This window comes from Beauveria bassiana, assembly GCF_000280675.1.
Source record: "Beauveria bassiana ARSEF 2860 unplaced genomic scaffold BBA_S00002, whole genome shotgun sequence".
Classification (NCBI taxonomy): Eukaryota; Fungi; Ascomycota; class Sordariomycetes; order Hypocreales; family Cordycipitaceae; genus Beauveria; species Beauveria bassiana.
In genome coordinates, this window is record NW_007930837.1 from 839,533 (window position 1) to 856,749 (window position 17,217).

Consider the following 17,217-nt stretch of genomic DNA (forward strand, 5'->3'; position numbering starts at 1 on the left):
TGTTTGCGTACTCGAGATCTCTGAGCAAAGTGCCATGGGCGCAAGGTTACATGTCCTTTTGTAAAAGGAAAAAGAGAAGGATGCGCTAGCCATGTTTCATGGACATGGTTACAGAATGGGCCGCAGATGAAATCAACTCTGCCATGGAAAATAAATAACAAAAAGCCGGGGTAATGGGCTCGCCGTCGTTGCTTTTGGGTCACCGCCTGTTGGTAGTAGTAGTTGATAGGTTGGGAGTGGGTAAGAAGAAAAACATGGCAAGGCCAATGCGCTGGTACGGATCTACTTATTCTCGGCGACCTTTGAGGCTGCGAGAGGAAGAGAGAGAGACAGATGGAGAGAGACAGTGTGTGTGTGTGTGTGTGTGTGTAAGCAAGAGGGATCGTGAAAGAATAGACCCCAACGGTCGAGCGGGGTGGAAAAGTGATTGTGATTGGGAACGTTTCGCCCAAGGGTAGCGTTATTCAGCCCCTGTTTCATCGCACGCGTTAGTTGGTCGAGGACGTTCGACATGGACAACAAGGCAAAGACTCTTCTCGCCTTGATGAAGTCGCATTGCATGTAGGTTGGGCTCCTAAGCGCCACCCTGCCGGATTTAGATGGTGCCGAGGAAATAAACAGTACTTGTAGCGTGGTGCCATTGAGCTTCTTGTTGAGGTCGTGACATGCTCTGCCACTGGAAGCATCAAATGATATAGTCTTGATTCTTGATCAAACTACTACTTCCGCCAAAAGAGAGAGAGGCATGGCATGTCTAGCTATAAGACGCCAGAGAGCAGCAAGTTGCTATCGTGACCAAAACCCAGGCACAGCGTTGATTACTACATCTCGGCTTGCCAATTACTGTAATTTATCAAGACTATTTATTGTACATCTCATCAAAACCATTATTTGCGGGCCCTTGGGCGTTTCAAATCACATCGTTTCCATCTGCTGGCATCAGCATCCCGTGCTATTAAAGGGCTTTGCGCGGCATTCAAATGTCGACAAAGTAATAATGTACAGACTCCTTCGCCCAATACATTCGAGTAATTTCTAAAAAGGCCGCTTTTGGCTTTGCCAACCAACTCCCGTCCAGATACAATTCAAAAGAAACCGGCATGGCCGCCGGTGGTGCGTGTCGGCAGTTACCCGGCCATGGCATGGCCGATAGCGCCACCAATCTCGCCAAAGAGAATGCCCTTGAAGACACTCTCGCCCATTTGCTGCGTCCATGCGCCGGCATCACGCAGACGAGCCTTCCACGCCTGCTGCGCCGCCTCTGACAAATCTTCCCAAGACTTGCCCGGCCCGTGGGCTTTCTCGTCGTGGACTGCGACTTTAATGTCCGCCGTGGCGGCGGCGTTTTCCTCCTCGCCGGCGGCCGCGGTAGGCGTCTCGGCGTACAAAACGACAACTTCTGTAGGCACCTGGCCGTCGCCGACAATCTTGGCGAGGAGGTCGTCCTTCAGGAACGTCTCGGCGACAGCAGATGCAGCATGCTGCTGGACCACGGGTGGCGCAACAATAGCTGTTGCGACGGGCGTCGAAGTACCTGGGAAGAAGCGCTGCGGATTAAGGATGGGATAGCCCTTGCCCATGATTTCTACAATGGACTGCCCAATGAGCGCAAGCAGAAGCACTACAAACGAAAAGAGCGTAATCGCAGTCCTGGCTGTAGTGGGCGCTCTGGCATCAAGCTTGGTAACGTAGCGGACGGGACGGGGGGGCGCGTTCTTGCTTCGTGGTGTCGTGTCAATGAATTGTTTGAGCGGGATGCTCTGCAGCGCAATCGATTTCGACATTGTGACGCTCACGAGCTTCAGGTACTGCGTCTCTCCCGCTACTGCCTTCTTCGTAGACATAATAAAGGTGGACAGTGCCATGCCCGTGATTTCGCTGTTGCCGTGGACGCCCTGGAGCGTCGTCAGAGGGTGAAGCTTGGTGAGAAGATTGATTGCTGGCGACGCGACGTGCGTCAGCGACATGAGAGAAATGGAAGCGTCGCCGCGAGCAACAGCCATGACGAATTGCGTGTCGCCGAGGGCTTCGATGCCTCCCTTTGGACCGAAGGTAGGACGCGACAGGCTTGCGAGTGCAAAGGCTGTGGCTTGCGTCTTGCGATCAAGCTTGGCCGAGACGGCCAGGCGTGCTTTTTCTTGTCCAGCCTTTGGTAAGCGGAAGCCGTGGACAACAGCACCGGCGCGTCCGATATTGGCAACAGTGAGTACGAACTCGGGCCCGAGGAATCGAGCAAAGCGAAACTTGGGCCGGTTGGCTTCCTCGGCGGGAATTGTATAAATGAGCTGCGGATCCTCTTGGTCCTTGCCCAGCTTGACCAGAAACAGCTCATAGCCGTAGCAGTACGTCATGAGGTGACTTCCATCCGCCAGCTGCAAGACGTCGAGGTCCTCTGCTTCTCTGGGAAGCTCAATTGTCCCACGGCGTTTTAGCGTGCTGCCCTTGCTGCTGGGGACGTCGAAGAGGGCAATCTGAGGGTCCTTGCCGTTGGCCGAGGCCGCTGCGCCGAGGGTTCCGGCGACTCGCAGCAGCCGTTGGTAGACGGCCGTAGCTGAGTCGATGATGAGCGGGTGGCGGTGCTCCTCCTTGACGCTGGTGTCGGAACCGGCGCCTCGGATTGCAATGCTGCGCAGGTGCTTATTTTCGCCCTTGGCAATGTCATCCGTGTGCGAGTTGACGCCCGCAAGAACGTTTATAGTCTTTCCCTTGCGTCCAGTAAAGGCGAGGGACATGATGCTGTCTTCGTCGCGTGGCAAATCGAGCTCTCCAACGATGCGCAAGTCGTCTGCGTTGGAGGTTTCCAAAACGGTCTATAACAGTGGCGCGCACAAACACGTTAGCAAATCCCGCCATGTATGCGCAGAATAATGGAGAATCATAAGTATATGACTAGAAGATAGCATAGCGCTATTCGAGAGCAGGTGGTCGTACAAGCTTGTTGGGCACGCCGGAACGATTTGGGCCGCCACCGCCGCCAGCGATGATTCGCGAGTCATCTTCCGGATCAAAGTCGACGGCGAAGAGCGGGTAGTCGCTCCTTGTATACGTCGTTGGAAACGGTTGAGACATGGTGTGGGTGATGGAGTATCGTTTCGATACTGTCTCTAATTCTCGTGTCGAGGCAACACTTGCGCAAAGCTGTTGCTCGTCGCTTAGCCGTGTCCCTTTGCGCTCGGCTCGGTTCGCGAGTGACCTCACTCCGTATGTAGCTTGGGACTGTATGTATTGTCGACAAGTTCCAGTCGGTATTGGAGACGTAGTGTGCGGTGATGCGCTGATTATCAATGACGAATAGTACGAAAAGGAGTGACAAAAGGCTTGCTGCTCGCAAATCGGATCGACGTGAGGTCGAGGCCAGATATTCGCAGGATATGTGGGTCGCGCCACTCCATAAATAAGGTAGGCGAAGATGAAGTACGTCAACCAGGACGGACTTTATTTTTGTGAATGGCCTAAAATTACAGGCAGTGTGTGGAAAAGTATAGACGATTCAAACCAAGTACATCTTGTTCAAATCGCAAGTATCTAGCCGTTATGATGGCACAAACCGAAATGCGCAGGCGGATGGTGTTTACAGGCAGCACGTATAGATGTATAGATGGCTTCGATAAGACACCACCCAAGGTTATACACTCTTAAAGAAAATTTATATATATTTTTGGGGTATTGGCAATCTTGCTAAAGTATCAATCTGGAAAATGACCGCTCAAGGTATCCTCGCTCGCTATATAAACACACGAAACCACATTCCAAAAGCGATCGGGTATATGTATTCCGAACGTGCATAAAAGCCCTGGCTTTACAGCAACGAATCCACGCCAATACAAAGGGAAAAAAGGAATAAAAAGTCATCAAACAAAAATTCAGGAAATCCAAAAAACCAATCCGGGCATCATAACAAGTACTTTGTGGAGTGAGGCTTGCCCTCTTGCCGTCTCAGTTTCGGAGTGTTCCGCCCTTTTGTAGCCATCAAGTTATTTCTTTGTCAACTCCAGCACAGCCAAATTTCATTGCGCAGAAAAGACAGTCGGATCAAAAATGTTCAGAAAAACAAAAATCAGGTACAATAATCACAAGCCAACGAAAAATAATCTTGCAGCCCGAATTTAGTCTGCGAGTCGGTTGCCCGACAAATAGCTCTGTATCCCTACTCCTCATGGCAAAAGAGATTGCCTGATCATATAACGACATGGTGTAATATAAGGCTGAATAGTTCGTAAATTAAATAATTTTGATATACGTTAGTGGCGTTTCGATGCAACAGAGTGCAGTGACAGAGACCAAGCCCGTACAGAGAGAGGTCTCTGTTTGGGTTGCAAGAGGATTGACTGCGACGACGTCTCATCGCTGGTGGTTGTCAATGTTTCGAGGGGTAGCCCATCCAGTCTCATAATGTCTCGGATGCGCAGGTCGCCATTCCCCCGTAGATGGGTCTCTTTCGTGCGGAGTATGTCCTGAATGCATCTCGTGGGGAGGCGGCCCATCGATGGCCCTCAACGGCGGCAGTCTTCTCTGGTGTGTAGTCGGGTGAGCCGTCATGGGCCGGGTTTGCATGCTTTGTGGGTGTGTGTGCGACTGCATAGGAGGCAACGTTGTAGGCGGAGGCCCTGACTGTGTAGAGTAATTGGCCGAGTACTCCGGGCGATCGTCAGTCCGCCGTCGCTGCGCTGGCCTCTCGACAGACGACGCTTCGCTAATGTAGCCCCGAGAAGGCGTGCGCAACGGCCGTGGCTGGCCTTCCATAGGACTGACTCCTGCATGAGAGTTTGCACTTCTTGTTGAGACCGGACTCGGTGGTCCGGACGCATGCTGGCTAATGACGGGTGTGCGAAGAACGATGTCTCGGAGACGGTTGCGCTCTTCACGGTAAAAGTCGCGTTGGCGTGTAAGGTGTTCGATGTTCGTCAACATTTTAACATGATCTTGCCTGAGATCAAGCAGCTCGCGATTATTCTCTTCCAGTATGTTCTTTTTCTTCTTGCGATGCCGAGTGGAGGCCTTTGCGTTGCGCTGGCGCTTCTCGTCCGCCTTCTTCGACGCATGAGAATAATCAACTCGAACTGGGATCGGTGTCTCGCTGCCTGGCAAAGTCATGTAGGCTTCCTGGCCATCAGAGCTGAGGACAGGGCCTCCCAAGGCTGGTCGACGCATGTCAGGCCAGGCTAATCCGCCCTCGGTAGATGCTGTGTCAGGTTGCGGAGCAGAGTGAGGCGGCCCATGATTGCCATGATGATAATTTGGGTGCGCAGGATAGTGCGGTCCTTCCGGGTGCGGAGGATAGTGCGGTCCTTCCGGGTGCGGCTGATATTCTTCTGGGTGTTTTGGCGCATGAATATGATGCCGCCCATCCATGTGTTGGACTGGCTGCGCGGCAGCCCTTAGCGGAGATGCCATCGTACTGGTATTAGGAAGACTGTTCGACGGATGATGACTATACGGTGGCGCTTTGAGCTCCAGAGATCCGTCGCCCGCGTATGAAAATGGCCTTTTAGAGCCAGCAACCGCGAGCATCTGCCGTGCATCCGACTCGTGAGCGGTGATGCTGTAGATCGATTTGGGGCTCAACGACTTTCTCGGATCCGCTGTTGGAACTGGATATGCCATGGCAGGAGAGTTTCTTTCAGACATCGCGGGTCGGCCTAATGGGGTTATCATGCCACCTGCTCCTGGTGTGCCTGGCAGTGATGCAGATGCGACTTCTCCCCGAACGTTTCCTCCAGGTCGTGCTGCACTTCGTATCCTTGCAGGGTGTTCCAAGTCTTTCCAATACTTACCTTGCGCTTCTACCTGGCGATTCCCTGTTGGTGACGGGTTCAGGAGGCTGTTCATTCCAAGACTTTTGCCTTGAGTATGCAGCGCAGGTAGTTGGCCATTTCCGGCCATGGGCCCCCGGCTGTGAGGTGCATCCTGACTAGGCTGTATCGGACGAGTGTGAGGAGATACTTGTTCAAACTTAACTGGAGATGTCACTGATGGATGCGAAGCATGATGAGATGCAGGGCCCTTCTGTGACATCGAGACCTGATGCCCTACGCTTCCCAGGCCTTTAGCGTAGGTACATTGACTCTCCGATGATACGAGCAAGTCCTGGATGGCTGTACCCTTGGGCGATATTTCAGAATCAATATGGCGAGTATCCCAAGAAGGCGTGACTGGCGTTCTAGGCGAGTTTGGAGTTGTTGATGTTGAAGAGTCGGCGGCGGCGGCTGCAGTGCCAGGGCTTGGCTTCGTGTGTGGTGCCTGTTGCCACAGGCTAGATTGTGAGTCCGCCAGGATGTCCGTTGCAGCTTAGGACTAGTTCGGGTTGCACACCCAAAGAGTCCCAATGATATTGATTGGCTTTTGGCGGGGGTGAGGTTCCGTATCGACACCTACACAATAGCGTTTCTGCTCGTGTGTTTGGCCTCTTGATTCAAGGAGCAGTCAAAGCCGGCCAAGTCGTCGTTCATACAGGGACAATCCTGGGTCAACCAAGTATACGAGGCCTGACTGATTGCGGAAAGAATGACGCGTGGAGAACTGAATTGCGATGCAAGGTGCTGAAAGGAAAGATTGTAGGTCGAACTTTGCAAATTAGGAGAGACTGTGCAGATGCGACAATGATCCTGTGTAAAGATGGACCTTTTTGGAAAATTCAGCGCCGCTGAGGGCTACCTTGAGGTTAGTCTTGTTGTAGTCCATTGTCTGCGTTGGGATGCACAGGGCGTTTCGAAACTCGTTGGGCGGCAAAGTGCATCAAGAAGAAGAGCAGCAACGAAGTTGGTGCTTGCAAACTTGCTGAAGGCGGTGTGATAATATCATGATTGAACTTACTATAAGGAGCTTGCAATCCACAAGTGCTGTTCAAGGAGTTGAAGACGTTGGGCGGCTGGGCGGAAGAGGGGAGAGCGGACCATATAACAGGATGGGCAGCAGGAACAGAGGCAGGCTAACGCGGCGCTCCCATGAAAGCTGGAGTGACAAGATTGGCCAGGTTGTCTATGCGCACCTGTCAAAGTCTAGCTCTAGAACTTATTGATGGGCAACACCAAAGAAGAATACAAGTCAGACGTCCAAGCCGGTCGAGTGGTGAAGATCAAACCCTCCTCAAGTTCACGAACCCTTGGTAGCAAAGAGTTGAGGGGAGAGAAGGACAAAATAAGAAAAGATATTTGGCGGCATGCTTCTTTTGGAAGAGGCAACCGGACCAGGATCAGTTGGGACATGGGTGTCGCAACTTTCTCCAACAGAAAGCCAGAGCAGGGGGGCAGGCTCAATGGCTTGTCAAGCAGCGGACTGATCTCATCACCACGAGAGTAGAGAGGTTAGCGCAGCATGGCCCATAGAGTACGGACTACGGAGTACAATAGAGTACATACATACATGCGCTTGTACACATTTCGCAGTCATGGCACCCACACGGTGACCACCCCCCCCCCCCCCCTCCACAGACGCCCCTCCCTGGCAGGGCAAGCAGGGCTTAACCGGCCACCCATTTCAAGTGAACAGGACATGGTATCAGACTTGAGTATGTAGCAGTACCGCTTGCAGCGACTGGATTGTCAAGCCAAGTTGCTGGGAATAAGAAATGGCGGGCGAGTGCAAGAGCAAATACATGGGGCAGGGAAGATACCCATGTGTTTGGTCTCACTGAAGGGCGATGCGGCGCCGATCAAGTAATGCCGTTCGGATGGTTCTTGGTGAGTTGAGCTTGGGCAGGCATATTTAATTCTCTTGATTTATTTTCTCGGTTTAAATTTTTATTTTTATTTTCCTTTTTTTTTAATTCCTGTCTGTCTTGTTAGTGTCTCCGATGACAGCGGCATCGGCATCGGCATGGCATGGCCACGCTGGCAATCAAGGCAGTTCGGATCAGCGTGGAAAAAGATTGGAAGAAAGAAGACCAGGCTCGTAGCCCCGCCAAAGTAGAGCCCGTTCGGGGCGTGGTAGTAAAAGCTGTACTCTTTCAGCCTGTGTCGTGATGGACGGTGACTAGTAGGGATGGAGGATTGGCGGAAGCGACCCGAGACGATGGAGGAGAGGCTCGCGAAGAGCTTGGTGGCTTTGTTGTACGGGGCCAGTTTGCATCATAGCGCGCCGTGGGCTGGGCTGTCGTGAGCGTCGGCCCAAGGTTAGGCACGAAAGCAACAAGGCGGTGGACAAGAGGAGAGGGAGGAGCCGTGAGAGCTTGGCTAATCGGAGGTGGGCGCGGGCGGGCTGGTGGGAGCTAGTGTTAGCGTATGGAGTAGAGGGTACGCGAAGACAGAATGGTTTTGGTAGGTAGGTGTATTGGTGTAGTCAATGGCGAGGGAGAGTTGGCTGCGGCTGTCTGGGAGCTGGTAGTTAGACCTACCTACCTACCTACCTACCTACCTAGGTAAGGTAGGTAGCACGGTAGATACTGCCAGGGCTGTTTTTGCCCGACTGCCAGCGCAGTGGCAATGAGGCTGGCTGGGATAATCGTTTTGGTGTCTGTCTGTCTGGCATCTTCTGTGGACATGTAGGTACGTAAATAGTGGAAGCTCTGGCTTTTGGCCCCATGTTGCTGGGCCTGGGCGGAGCTGGCAGAGCTGTCTCTTCTGCTGCAGCTAACCTTACTTGCGAGTTAAGGCAAGGTGATAATTTAACGAATAACTATTTCATTTAGTCTAGTTAGTTGTTTAGGTACCTAATTAATTCACAAAGGGCTGCTCCGGTAAATATTTCGGTACGCTGGACCAGCGCTAATGACAGAATGTTCTGCGGTGGATGACTAAGTTAAATGTGTGAGTGTTCGGCAGTCCATTGCCCATTGCGGCCCAGGTTCCATGCATTGATCTCAGTTCTATCAATTCATCATCAATTATCCTGCGCATCATGCGCTTGTTATTAGCGGACAGCAGTTATTACCAGTGGGCTGGGCGAGTAGCCGGCCTAGTTCGTTTATTATTAATTTAGCGCTGCTCTATGTAGGAGGTTATGTAGGTACCTACCTACCGTGCTACCTACCTAAGGCAGGTAGCTGTGCCTTGCCCTTGCCACACCATTCCTGGCTCTAAATACTTGCGCGGCAAACGGAAACATCATCCCATCTACACCTACTCCAACGCCAGTAATCAGTCAATGGCTTTTATCAACACAGTCATTGTTTATATCAACATGAATGCTACTTAATAACCAAACCGCCGCATTCTTCCGCCTCAGCCTGACTCTCCCGCCCAGTGCGGCATCGATGCACGATGCCCAACAAAGCCTGCATCCACCTCTGCGTTTGGCTGCGTGGCGATCTCGCTGTGCTGCACATGTTGTTTGTTGCATGCTTGCTGGCAGCAATCACTTACTTTGAAGCTCGCAGCTTTAGACTTGTGGCTGCAGTCTGCGCTGCAACGCCGTGATGCTACCTTGGCTTGGGTGCCTGGCCAAATTGGGGTATCTTTGGGCTTGTGTTGCTGTGATGGACGCATCCCATTTGGTAGACAGCCAGGGCAAGTACTACATTGTCCTTTCAACAGCAAGACATCTTTCTCGGTACCATTCACTCATCATGTGCACAGAAAGAATGTACATCCGCCATCCAGCTCCCTGTCATCCACCTTCGCATCATCCATCTGCTTATTCTCAATTGCCAAGGTAAGCGCAAAACAATGTGTAGCCGCTTACAACTGCAACACCATCACCATCATCAGTTCTGGCATTGGCTATCGCAGAAAAAAGAAAAGCGAGCATGCACGTGTGTGCATGCATGCTGCAGTCCGAGATCAATACGCACACATGCCTCCCAATCGCATACTTTGAACTCGCTACACACTGCAAACGACCCGTCCACGGCTCTCCGAAACTCACAGTCATCATGCCTGTCTCGTCTGCTGCATCCTCGACCACACCCTCCACCGCTTTCTCTCTCTCTCTTCATACTGCAGCGCCCGACTCGGTTGCAACCCACCCTGGCCTCACACCTCGAGTCAACTCCAGTTTGGCTTGCTAAATAACTAGTGCTCTTACAGCCTAGGCGGTGGCGTTGGAGCGTTGGAGCGTTGGAGCCCAAAACCCGTCCACACGGTCGGGAACGCACACCCACAGCCACTTGACCTCTACAGATGGTGGGCTCTCCCCTGCAAGTTGTCTGCTCCCCGCTCAAATGCATCCGAAAAGCGCAACACAGACCCCCAAAAAAGAAAGCTGCATACCAAAGAGAGAAGAGGAGACATGGGTGGCCGTTGTGCTTGTACTCATCATCAACTCCGACTTTGTGACCCGTCACGTCCTGTCAACCTCGTCCACTTGACTTTTGTTGCTCTCTTTTTGGTTGAGCGGCCCAAAGACCGCCCATTCGAACATCTGCTCCATCGTTTGCGTTCGGTCATCTCTTGCCCATGACATCTCAGCATGGGCCAGACCTCACGATACATTCAGTTTACGGCATAGAGGCGGGCCTTGCTGCGAATCCGGCTACTCAACACAATCGCTGGCTGACGAGCTCGAGAATCTGCGCCGCTCGGCCCCACGGCTACTATTCTTCAACTTCAAGACGTAAATGGAGTACGGCAACCAACGCTTGGTACTACTATGCAAAGCCACTGGCGGGTGATGTAGTTGGATGCAGATGTGACCAACTTTGCTCTAATAAGTGTCATGTTCTCGTTCCGAGAACCTGATAGGCCGCGCGGATGGACGGTGGTTGGCGAGCTGGTCCAAGCACCAGCCCATCACTTGGCTACGTGTTTCTGTCTCTGCGCTATGCCTGCTCTATCTTAGCTCCGCGCTTCATGCAAGTAAACCCAACACCAAGGGCAGACAGGCGACGGCTGCAATTCACCTGGCTGCTGATGCTGCTCAGTGATGGCCCGACGTCTCCGCGCGCGAAATCCACCTCGACGTACATTCACTCGGCACCGCAGTTGCACCCTCGTGCGCCTTTTCATCAGGCAGACACACTTTCCCGTAGCAGGGCTCTAATACCAATTTTCTGATGGGGATGACAGGGTGGTTACACCTCGTCCCCAACCGAGCAGCCTCATCAGCTCAAATCCTGGTTTTACTTGTCCTTGGACTGGCCAGCGTTGTCAATATCCGTCTGCACGTCTTCAAGGGCAGGGTCTGTATCTTGTTGATGCACGTCATTAGACGCCATCTCTGTCTCGCAAAGGTTTAATTACGGTATCTGAACCCTTGCCTGATTCGGAAACTGCTACAAACTGATCTATATGTTGCCCCCTTTGCACAGACCAACGGATACTGTTGCGCGGGAACCAAAACATCAGCAATTTAGGGCAGGCATCATGTGCTTCGTTCCGCGGGTCACTGCTTGCCTAGGGCGCTTCTTTTCATTAGACCGGCCCTGTCCGGTCTCTTCGCCGCAACGTTTTTAGTCCAGAATTTAAATAGCTTACCGGGGTGCGAGATGACGAGCAGCTACTTTACTCACAGGCTATTTACAGCGTATCAACGATACCTTGGGGCAGGGAACCATGTCTTGTGATTGGAGGACCCAGGAAATGAAATGTTAAATGAGTATATCGGGAGGTGGTGTGCAGATCGACAAGGGATCGTGAGCAATTCGACTCACACCCTCTCTACGGATAATACTGCTGACCCATCTGCGAGGATATGCTTCCTCGTCACCATGTTAATTGTTAAGCATGTTCTGTCACTGTCAGCCATCATCTCAATTCGCAGGGATGCCTGCGAGATCTGGTTCTGCAGCCAATATTGCAAGGCTGCTACGGCGCCATATTGCGCTCTGCTAGGCACTCTCTCTGCCTAGTCTTGACTGTCGAGAAGGCTGATAGTCTGATTCATATCAAGGTCGAAAATTACGAATCAGCTACGAAGAAAACTAGCTTGTTCAAGCAGCCTCATCTCTCATCTACTACTGTCCTCGAAAGTGCGCAATACTAGGCCGATATCGAGAAATCGTCGAGGAGGAGTCGAGGAGTCGTCAAGAGGAAATCTCTAGTGGAGTATACTACTGATGAGGCCCGCCGAGACGGACTCTGCTCGTCTTGACTCACAATGGGAACGCCATGCTCATTAACTATACTGCAAGTGATGAGCTGGGCCAGGCTGCGCAGCCACTGTGTGATTCGCTCCTAGCAGACCCGCTGAACGCATGTATGTACAGTCGTTTCCTGCGTGCTGGGATCCGGATGCAAGAAAGCACATGATTACAGAACATTTGGAGCATGCTTCCATTGCAAGGTATGGATACATGTTTAATTACACCCAGAGCCGTGCTTCCGTGATATCACTGTGGAGATGTGCTACTGATAGAGAGGTGTACAATCGCTCCACCTAGCGGAGATTGACACTGCAAGCTATTTTACAAGTATAAACCATTTAGCACATGGTCTACGGAGTACTGGTAAGTTGAGTGTCAAGTGTCTACTAATTAGTACATGGACGTGCGGGCCGTGGCTCGACCGTGGCTGAATTTAGTACCAGACTAACAACTTTACTAGCAGCAGGGCACTATTCTTTGGCCAGCGACAGCGTTGTATTTGGCGGCTTGCGGTCAAAAGTTTCCGTGCATTTGCCTATTTGGCAAGAAGAAGATCGAGCACCAAGCCCAAGTTGGCGACGAAGGCCAAAAAGGGCTCCTCTGCGCCAATCTTGCCAATTTTAGCTAAAGCCATTCGCGTGGCACACTGGGTACCAGTAATTCTTTGAGGCCTTGAACCGCCGTCGATTTCGCATTTGCAGCTCGGAGAATCTTTTTATTTTTCTCATACCCGCCCCCAACCATTCTATTCATGGGCTGTAGTCTGCGGCGAACCCTGGCAAGCTAACCACATGGAAGTAACGCAGAATGGGCTACTGGTATGAGGAGCTGTAAGTTATGGGCTGCTAATTGCGCAATTCAACCCGGGTCAACTTCCGTTACCCGCTCCGGGGCCAGCTGTGGGAAGAGAAAATTCAAAGTTTGGGTGAGAAGCGTTTTGCGGCAGGCCACAAGTCACATCAGGCGGAGCTTGCAAGCGTCACAAGCAGGAAAGAGCCTACATCCGTGGTCCAACAACCGGCGCTGTTGGGTGTGTCATGCCAACCTGCATAGCCGCTGACAAGGATACACACGAACAGAAACAGATCACCGCCGCAAGTCAGATGTGTCGGCTCCAGGTCGTCCCAAAGAGCCTAGCACAGAACAACGTACATATGCCGTGCATTGCTAGCGGGAGCTCTCTCCGATATTCTGCGCGCTGGGGGCACTGGCATTCTGACAAGGACTGGTCATCCATCGCCCTGGTTCATGCAGGCGCCACGAACCCTGGCTGTCGGCGGGACATGGGCCCATCAGCCGTTCTGGCACCCCGGACTGGCTGTGAGCTGTTTCGTACCGACCCCAGCTGCGTGCGTATCCAACTGGGCACACCAGAGTCGGTCAAGTATTACAGTCCTACTAACCGGCGGCCAAACTCCATCGCCCGTGGAAGCAGCAGCGCCCTGAGTCGCCCGAAACAAACACAACGCCCTTCCACAACACTCTCCAAACATCTGACTGGTTATCAGCATGGCATAGACCCGGATTACAATGGCCTGACAACTGGCAATGGACAGCCGCGTTGCTGGCAGGCTATAGTGCGGGTACCACGTCAGAGAGCAGACGGTTTCGGGGGGGGGGGGGCTGGCTGGCTGCAACAACCGTCTCTCCAAAAACTCGGTCAATCGACGTGGCGGTCACCCAATGGGTCAAGACCTGCTCTGCCTATTATTAGTGGCGTGGCTAACTACTGGTGGCTACTCGCACATGCCGGGCTTTGATGCCCAACACGACTGCGGGCGGGGAGCACCAGCAGCATGCAGACGTGGTGCGTCGCGCATCTCGTCATCTTTCTTTGCTCCTCTTATGTAACGCGCATTCTGCAGCAACGGGCCGCTGGTGCCGGCTGCAAGTAGCCCGCTCAACGGACGCTCCATTTCAGGGTGGACAGCTGTCCTGTTAACAGGGTCAGTTAATATTGCCAAGCTATAGAGGCTCCAAGGCCATGTTCACGTCTTGCACTAGCCGCATCAAGAGAAGGAAAAGACTACCACACCGTATATTAATGCCATCGCTGGCAGGCATTACAATCTATGCCGACAGCACGGGCTACTCTGTTCTCTATGTCTCTACGGAAAAGATAAAAAGAAATGCATGGGTCAGCCAAACACTTGCTCGAGGGTGCCACCGAGATGCAGGTGGGTGGCCGCCTCCAAATACCTTCGATCCCAAACCAGTACTCCTGAGCCGGCCCTCTGCAGAAACTAAGAACCGGCTGCCGCATAACGAGATGGCCACGTGAAGCAAACTAGGAATATGTCGGCACGCAAACGACAATCACGAGAGCCAAAGCTTCAAGGCAACGCCATCGCCAAATCTCGTTCCCGAGGAACATCCAGAGGCTAATTTATCCAGGCATGTGTCACATACATGTAAAAATTCAGGGATAAGTTTGTGCGAACATCGGTGTGGCAAAGCTTTACCTTGCCAGTCGTCTCCAGAGCGGACATGCGCCGAGTGGGAGTGCTTTGACATTGTTTTGTTTCGTCCCAAAGAAAGTGCCAAAGCACGTACGGCCTCCGCATGCCACTGTCTCAGTTGCCGAGCAAAACGCAAGCAAAACCTGAAAACCAACCGCGATGGCCAAAACATGAGGGTAGCATTACAGCCAGGAAAAATATGCTTGCGCAGAGAGCTGTCATGTGGCATCGGGCCCCCCTCTTGTTTCTCTTGCAATGCAGGCTATGGCGCTGAGACATCGAAGCACTCTTGAGTCTTTGGTGGCTTATTTTTTCCTTTTTGAAACACACCTTTTGATGCTGTTTCTGTCAATGTGCCAAGCTCAAAGAAAACGGCCGTAAGCAAGTCAATCGGTGGCTATACGTACGATCACGGCACACTCACGTCCTAATGCAGCTTCCCTGTTGCCTTTGATAGACTTTTAGTTTCTTCTTCTTTTTTTGTTTGCTTTTCCACAGCTTCGAGCTTTCGAGCTTGTCTTGGGCCGGGCTTTCCCCTGTGTGGCTTGGAAATGATGTGATCCTGCAACAATGAAACGATGCGACGTGGGGAGCCTTGCATTCGGGCATCGAGTATCCAGGATTGGAGTAGATAAGAACTTTGTTTATTGACGAGACATCAGAGGTGGATGTTCTCTGCTAGTGATTACTTCGGAACAGACTACAAGCGGTTGTGTGGGGAGGTCTGACAGTCTTGTTGGTCGTTCCCACGAACGAGAGGCGCATGTGTCACCATGCAGGGCCTCGTGGGCTGATAGCCGTGCAGATTGTAATCGACGAGGTTGGGATCTAGTCGTGGAGCTCAGGAACCCGTGATAGCGGTGTACCTGTTTGATACCTACAGCGCCCGTGGCAACCTACCTGTGCGAGGACCAAAAGCAAGCGTAATTACTGCTTTCAAAAGCACCTGGCCGATGGCTTGGGATATTTTTGGACGCCTTGGACGCACAACACGATGTTGACTCGCTTGAAAATCGGTCGAACTCCGCTCTCAAGTTTGCTTGAACGATTACAAGTCACACTCGGGGTGCGCCCAGACGAATCGGTTACATACAGCAGATGTCCAGCGGCGGGCGCAATGCAGGACGACTGAAGAATTATCGCCTATCAAATCTGAGCTACTTGCGCAGCGTCATCTTTAGAACAGCCGCTGCCTGGACCGCGTTTTGCGTTCGTTGATCGGGCCCGGGTCCGTAATAAACGGCATTGCGGCCCGGGGCTCCATCCGCACCACCCGCCCCCTCACTCCGGCACACGGCGCTTCGTCCCATTGTTGCCTACCACGCCCCATTTTCGCCTCCCCTCCCCTCCTCTTTGCCTCTGCATCCTGCAACGCACAAACTTGCCAACCTCCGCAGCCTCACAGACACGCATGCAAAAGACCTATGGCCGCCATACAGCAATGGACCGTCGCGGCGCCTTGGGCGGAGCCGCACTGCGCCCTCGGCGAGGGTCCTTTTTATGAGGTCGAGACTGACTCGCTGCGCCTCGTCGACATCAAGAAGAAGCAGATTCTCTATTTCCGCGGCGTTAACGCGCCGGCCAACAAGCACACGGCCAGCGCGGCTCCCCAGATCGTGCAGCTCAACGTGTGCCCGACCGTCACGGCGGACTTGCACGGCGTTGACCCCCGGGAGCGCATCCTCGTCGGCGTAAAGCATGGCCTCGCGACACTGGATGTCGCGCGGGGAAGCTACGAGATGTTGATGTCGTTTTGCAAGCCGCCCAACGAGCGGGTGCGCGCGAATGATGGCTGCGCCGACCCGCTGGGGCGGTTCCTGCTTGGGAGTATGACAGATTTTGGCCTCGGTCCTTTTCAGCCTGAAGGTGTGCAACGGTTCATGTCACAATCGACAGATTTTCTCTAGGCCTTCATCGTGCTTGCTAACAAGACCTCAGGCGGCCTGTTTCTTTTTACGCACGACTCAGCGGAGGAGCTTGTCACCGGGCTTACCATCCCCAACGGCATCGGCTGGTCGCCGGACCTGCGCACCATGTACTTCACGCACTCGCCGACGCGCGAGCTCCTCGCGTACAACTACGACCCTGCCACGGGAACCATGAGCAACCGCCGGGTGCATCACCGCTACCCGACGTCAGGCCCGGAGCCTGACGGCCTACGCGTCGACGCCGAAGGCCATGTCTGGCAGGCGCTGTACGGCGGGTCCGCGGTGCTGCGCGTAGACGGGCGGACAGGCGCGGTACTGGGCAGGGTGGCGCTGCCGACGAGAAACGCGACGTGCGTGCAGTTTGTCGGCGAGGATCTGTTCGTCACGACGGCGGCGGACGAGGACGGTCAGGACGAAGAGAGTAGGAGGCTGGGCGGCGCTGTCTTTCGGGTGCATGTGGGTGTTGGCGGCATGCAGCCATTCAAGTTTAGAATGTGAAGAGGAAATCTGTGGTTTTTTTTTTCTGACCGTTTCCGTGTCAAGTTTTGAAAGGCTCAGATAGCTACACAGTATGAAACGGTGTCTTATGCGACCTGTTTCGGCGTACTTTTTCTCTTCATCAAGACATTCCAACTTGCCGCTATCCGTTCGTGCACCGGCCATTATGCCAGCGAACAACCAATAGATACTCTATTTTCATCAGAAGTACTCAACAAGTATCTCGGGGCTATGTGTATGTGTGTCTGTCTCTTTCTATCTGCTTATCTAGTCTGTCTCTGTCTCGCCAACCGACCTCTTCTTTTATTATTTTTCTCGGCCCATTCGATTTGTAAAGAAACCGCCCCCCCCCCCCCCTTCCCCGCCATCGCAGATC

The 17,217-nt window shown here is 53.0% G+C and overlaps 3 protein-coding genes across 3 annotated transcripts; 1 reads left to right on the forward strand and 2 right to left on the reverse strand.

Annotated features, from left to right (window-relative positions):
• Nucleotides 1-1,127: 1,127 nt before the first annotated feature.
• Nucleotides 1,128-3,069, reverse strand: BBA_00912 (uncharacterized protein; the record flags this gene model as incomplete). The annotated part of the gene is made up of 2 exons (XM_008596009.1): nucleotides 1,128-2,810; nucleotides 2,932-3,069. The coding sequence occupies 2 exons, from the start codon at nucleotides 3,067-3,069 to the stop codon at nucleotides 1,128-1,130; spliced, it is 1,821 nt and encodes a 606-aa protein (XP_008594231.1).
• Nucleotides 3,070-4,341: 1,272 nt separating this feature from the next.
• On the reverse strand, nucleotides 4,342-5,628 carry BBA_00913 (uncharacterized protein; the record flags this gene model as incomplete). The annotated part of the gene is made up of 1 exon (XM_008596010.1): nucleotides 4,342-5,628. The coding sequence occupies one exon, from the start codon at nucleotides 5,626-5,628 to the stop codon at nucleotides 4,342-4,344; it is 1,287 nt and encodes a 428-aa protein (XP_008594232.1).
• A 9,885-nt stretch (nucleotides 5,629-15,513) lies between these two features.
• On the forward strand, nucleotides 15,514-16,841 carry BBA_00914 (SMP-30/Gluconolaconase/LRE-like region; the record flags this gene model as incomplete). Its single annotated transcript, XM_008596011.1, has 3 exons — nucleotides 15,514-15,624; nucleotides 15,813-16,281; nucleotides 16,354-16,841. 3 exons carry the CDS (start codon nucleotides 15,514-15,516, stop codon nucleotides 16,839-16,841), a joined length of 1,068 nt encoding a protein of 355 aa, XP_008594233.1.
• Nucleotides 16,842-17,217: the final 376 nt, after the last annotated feature.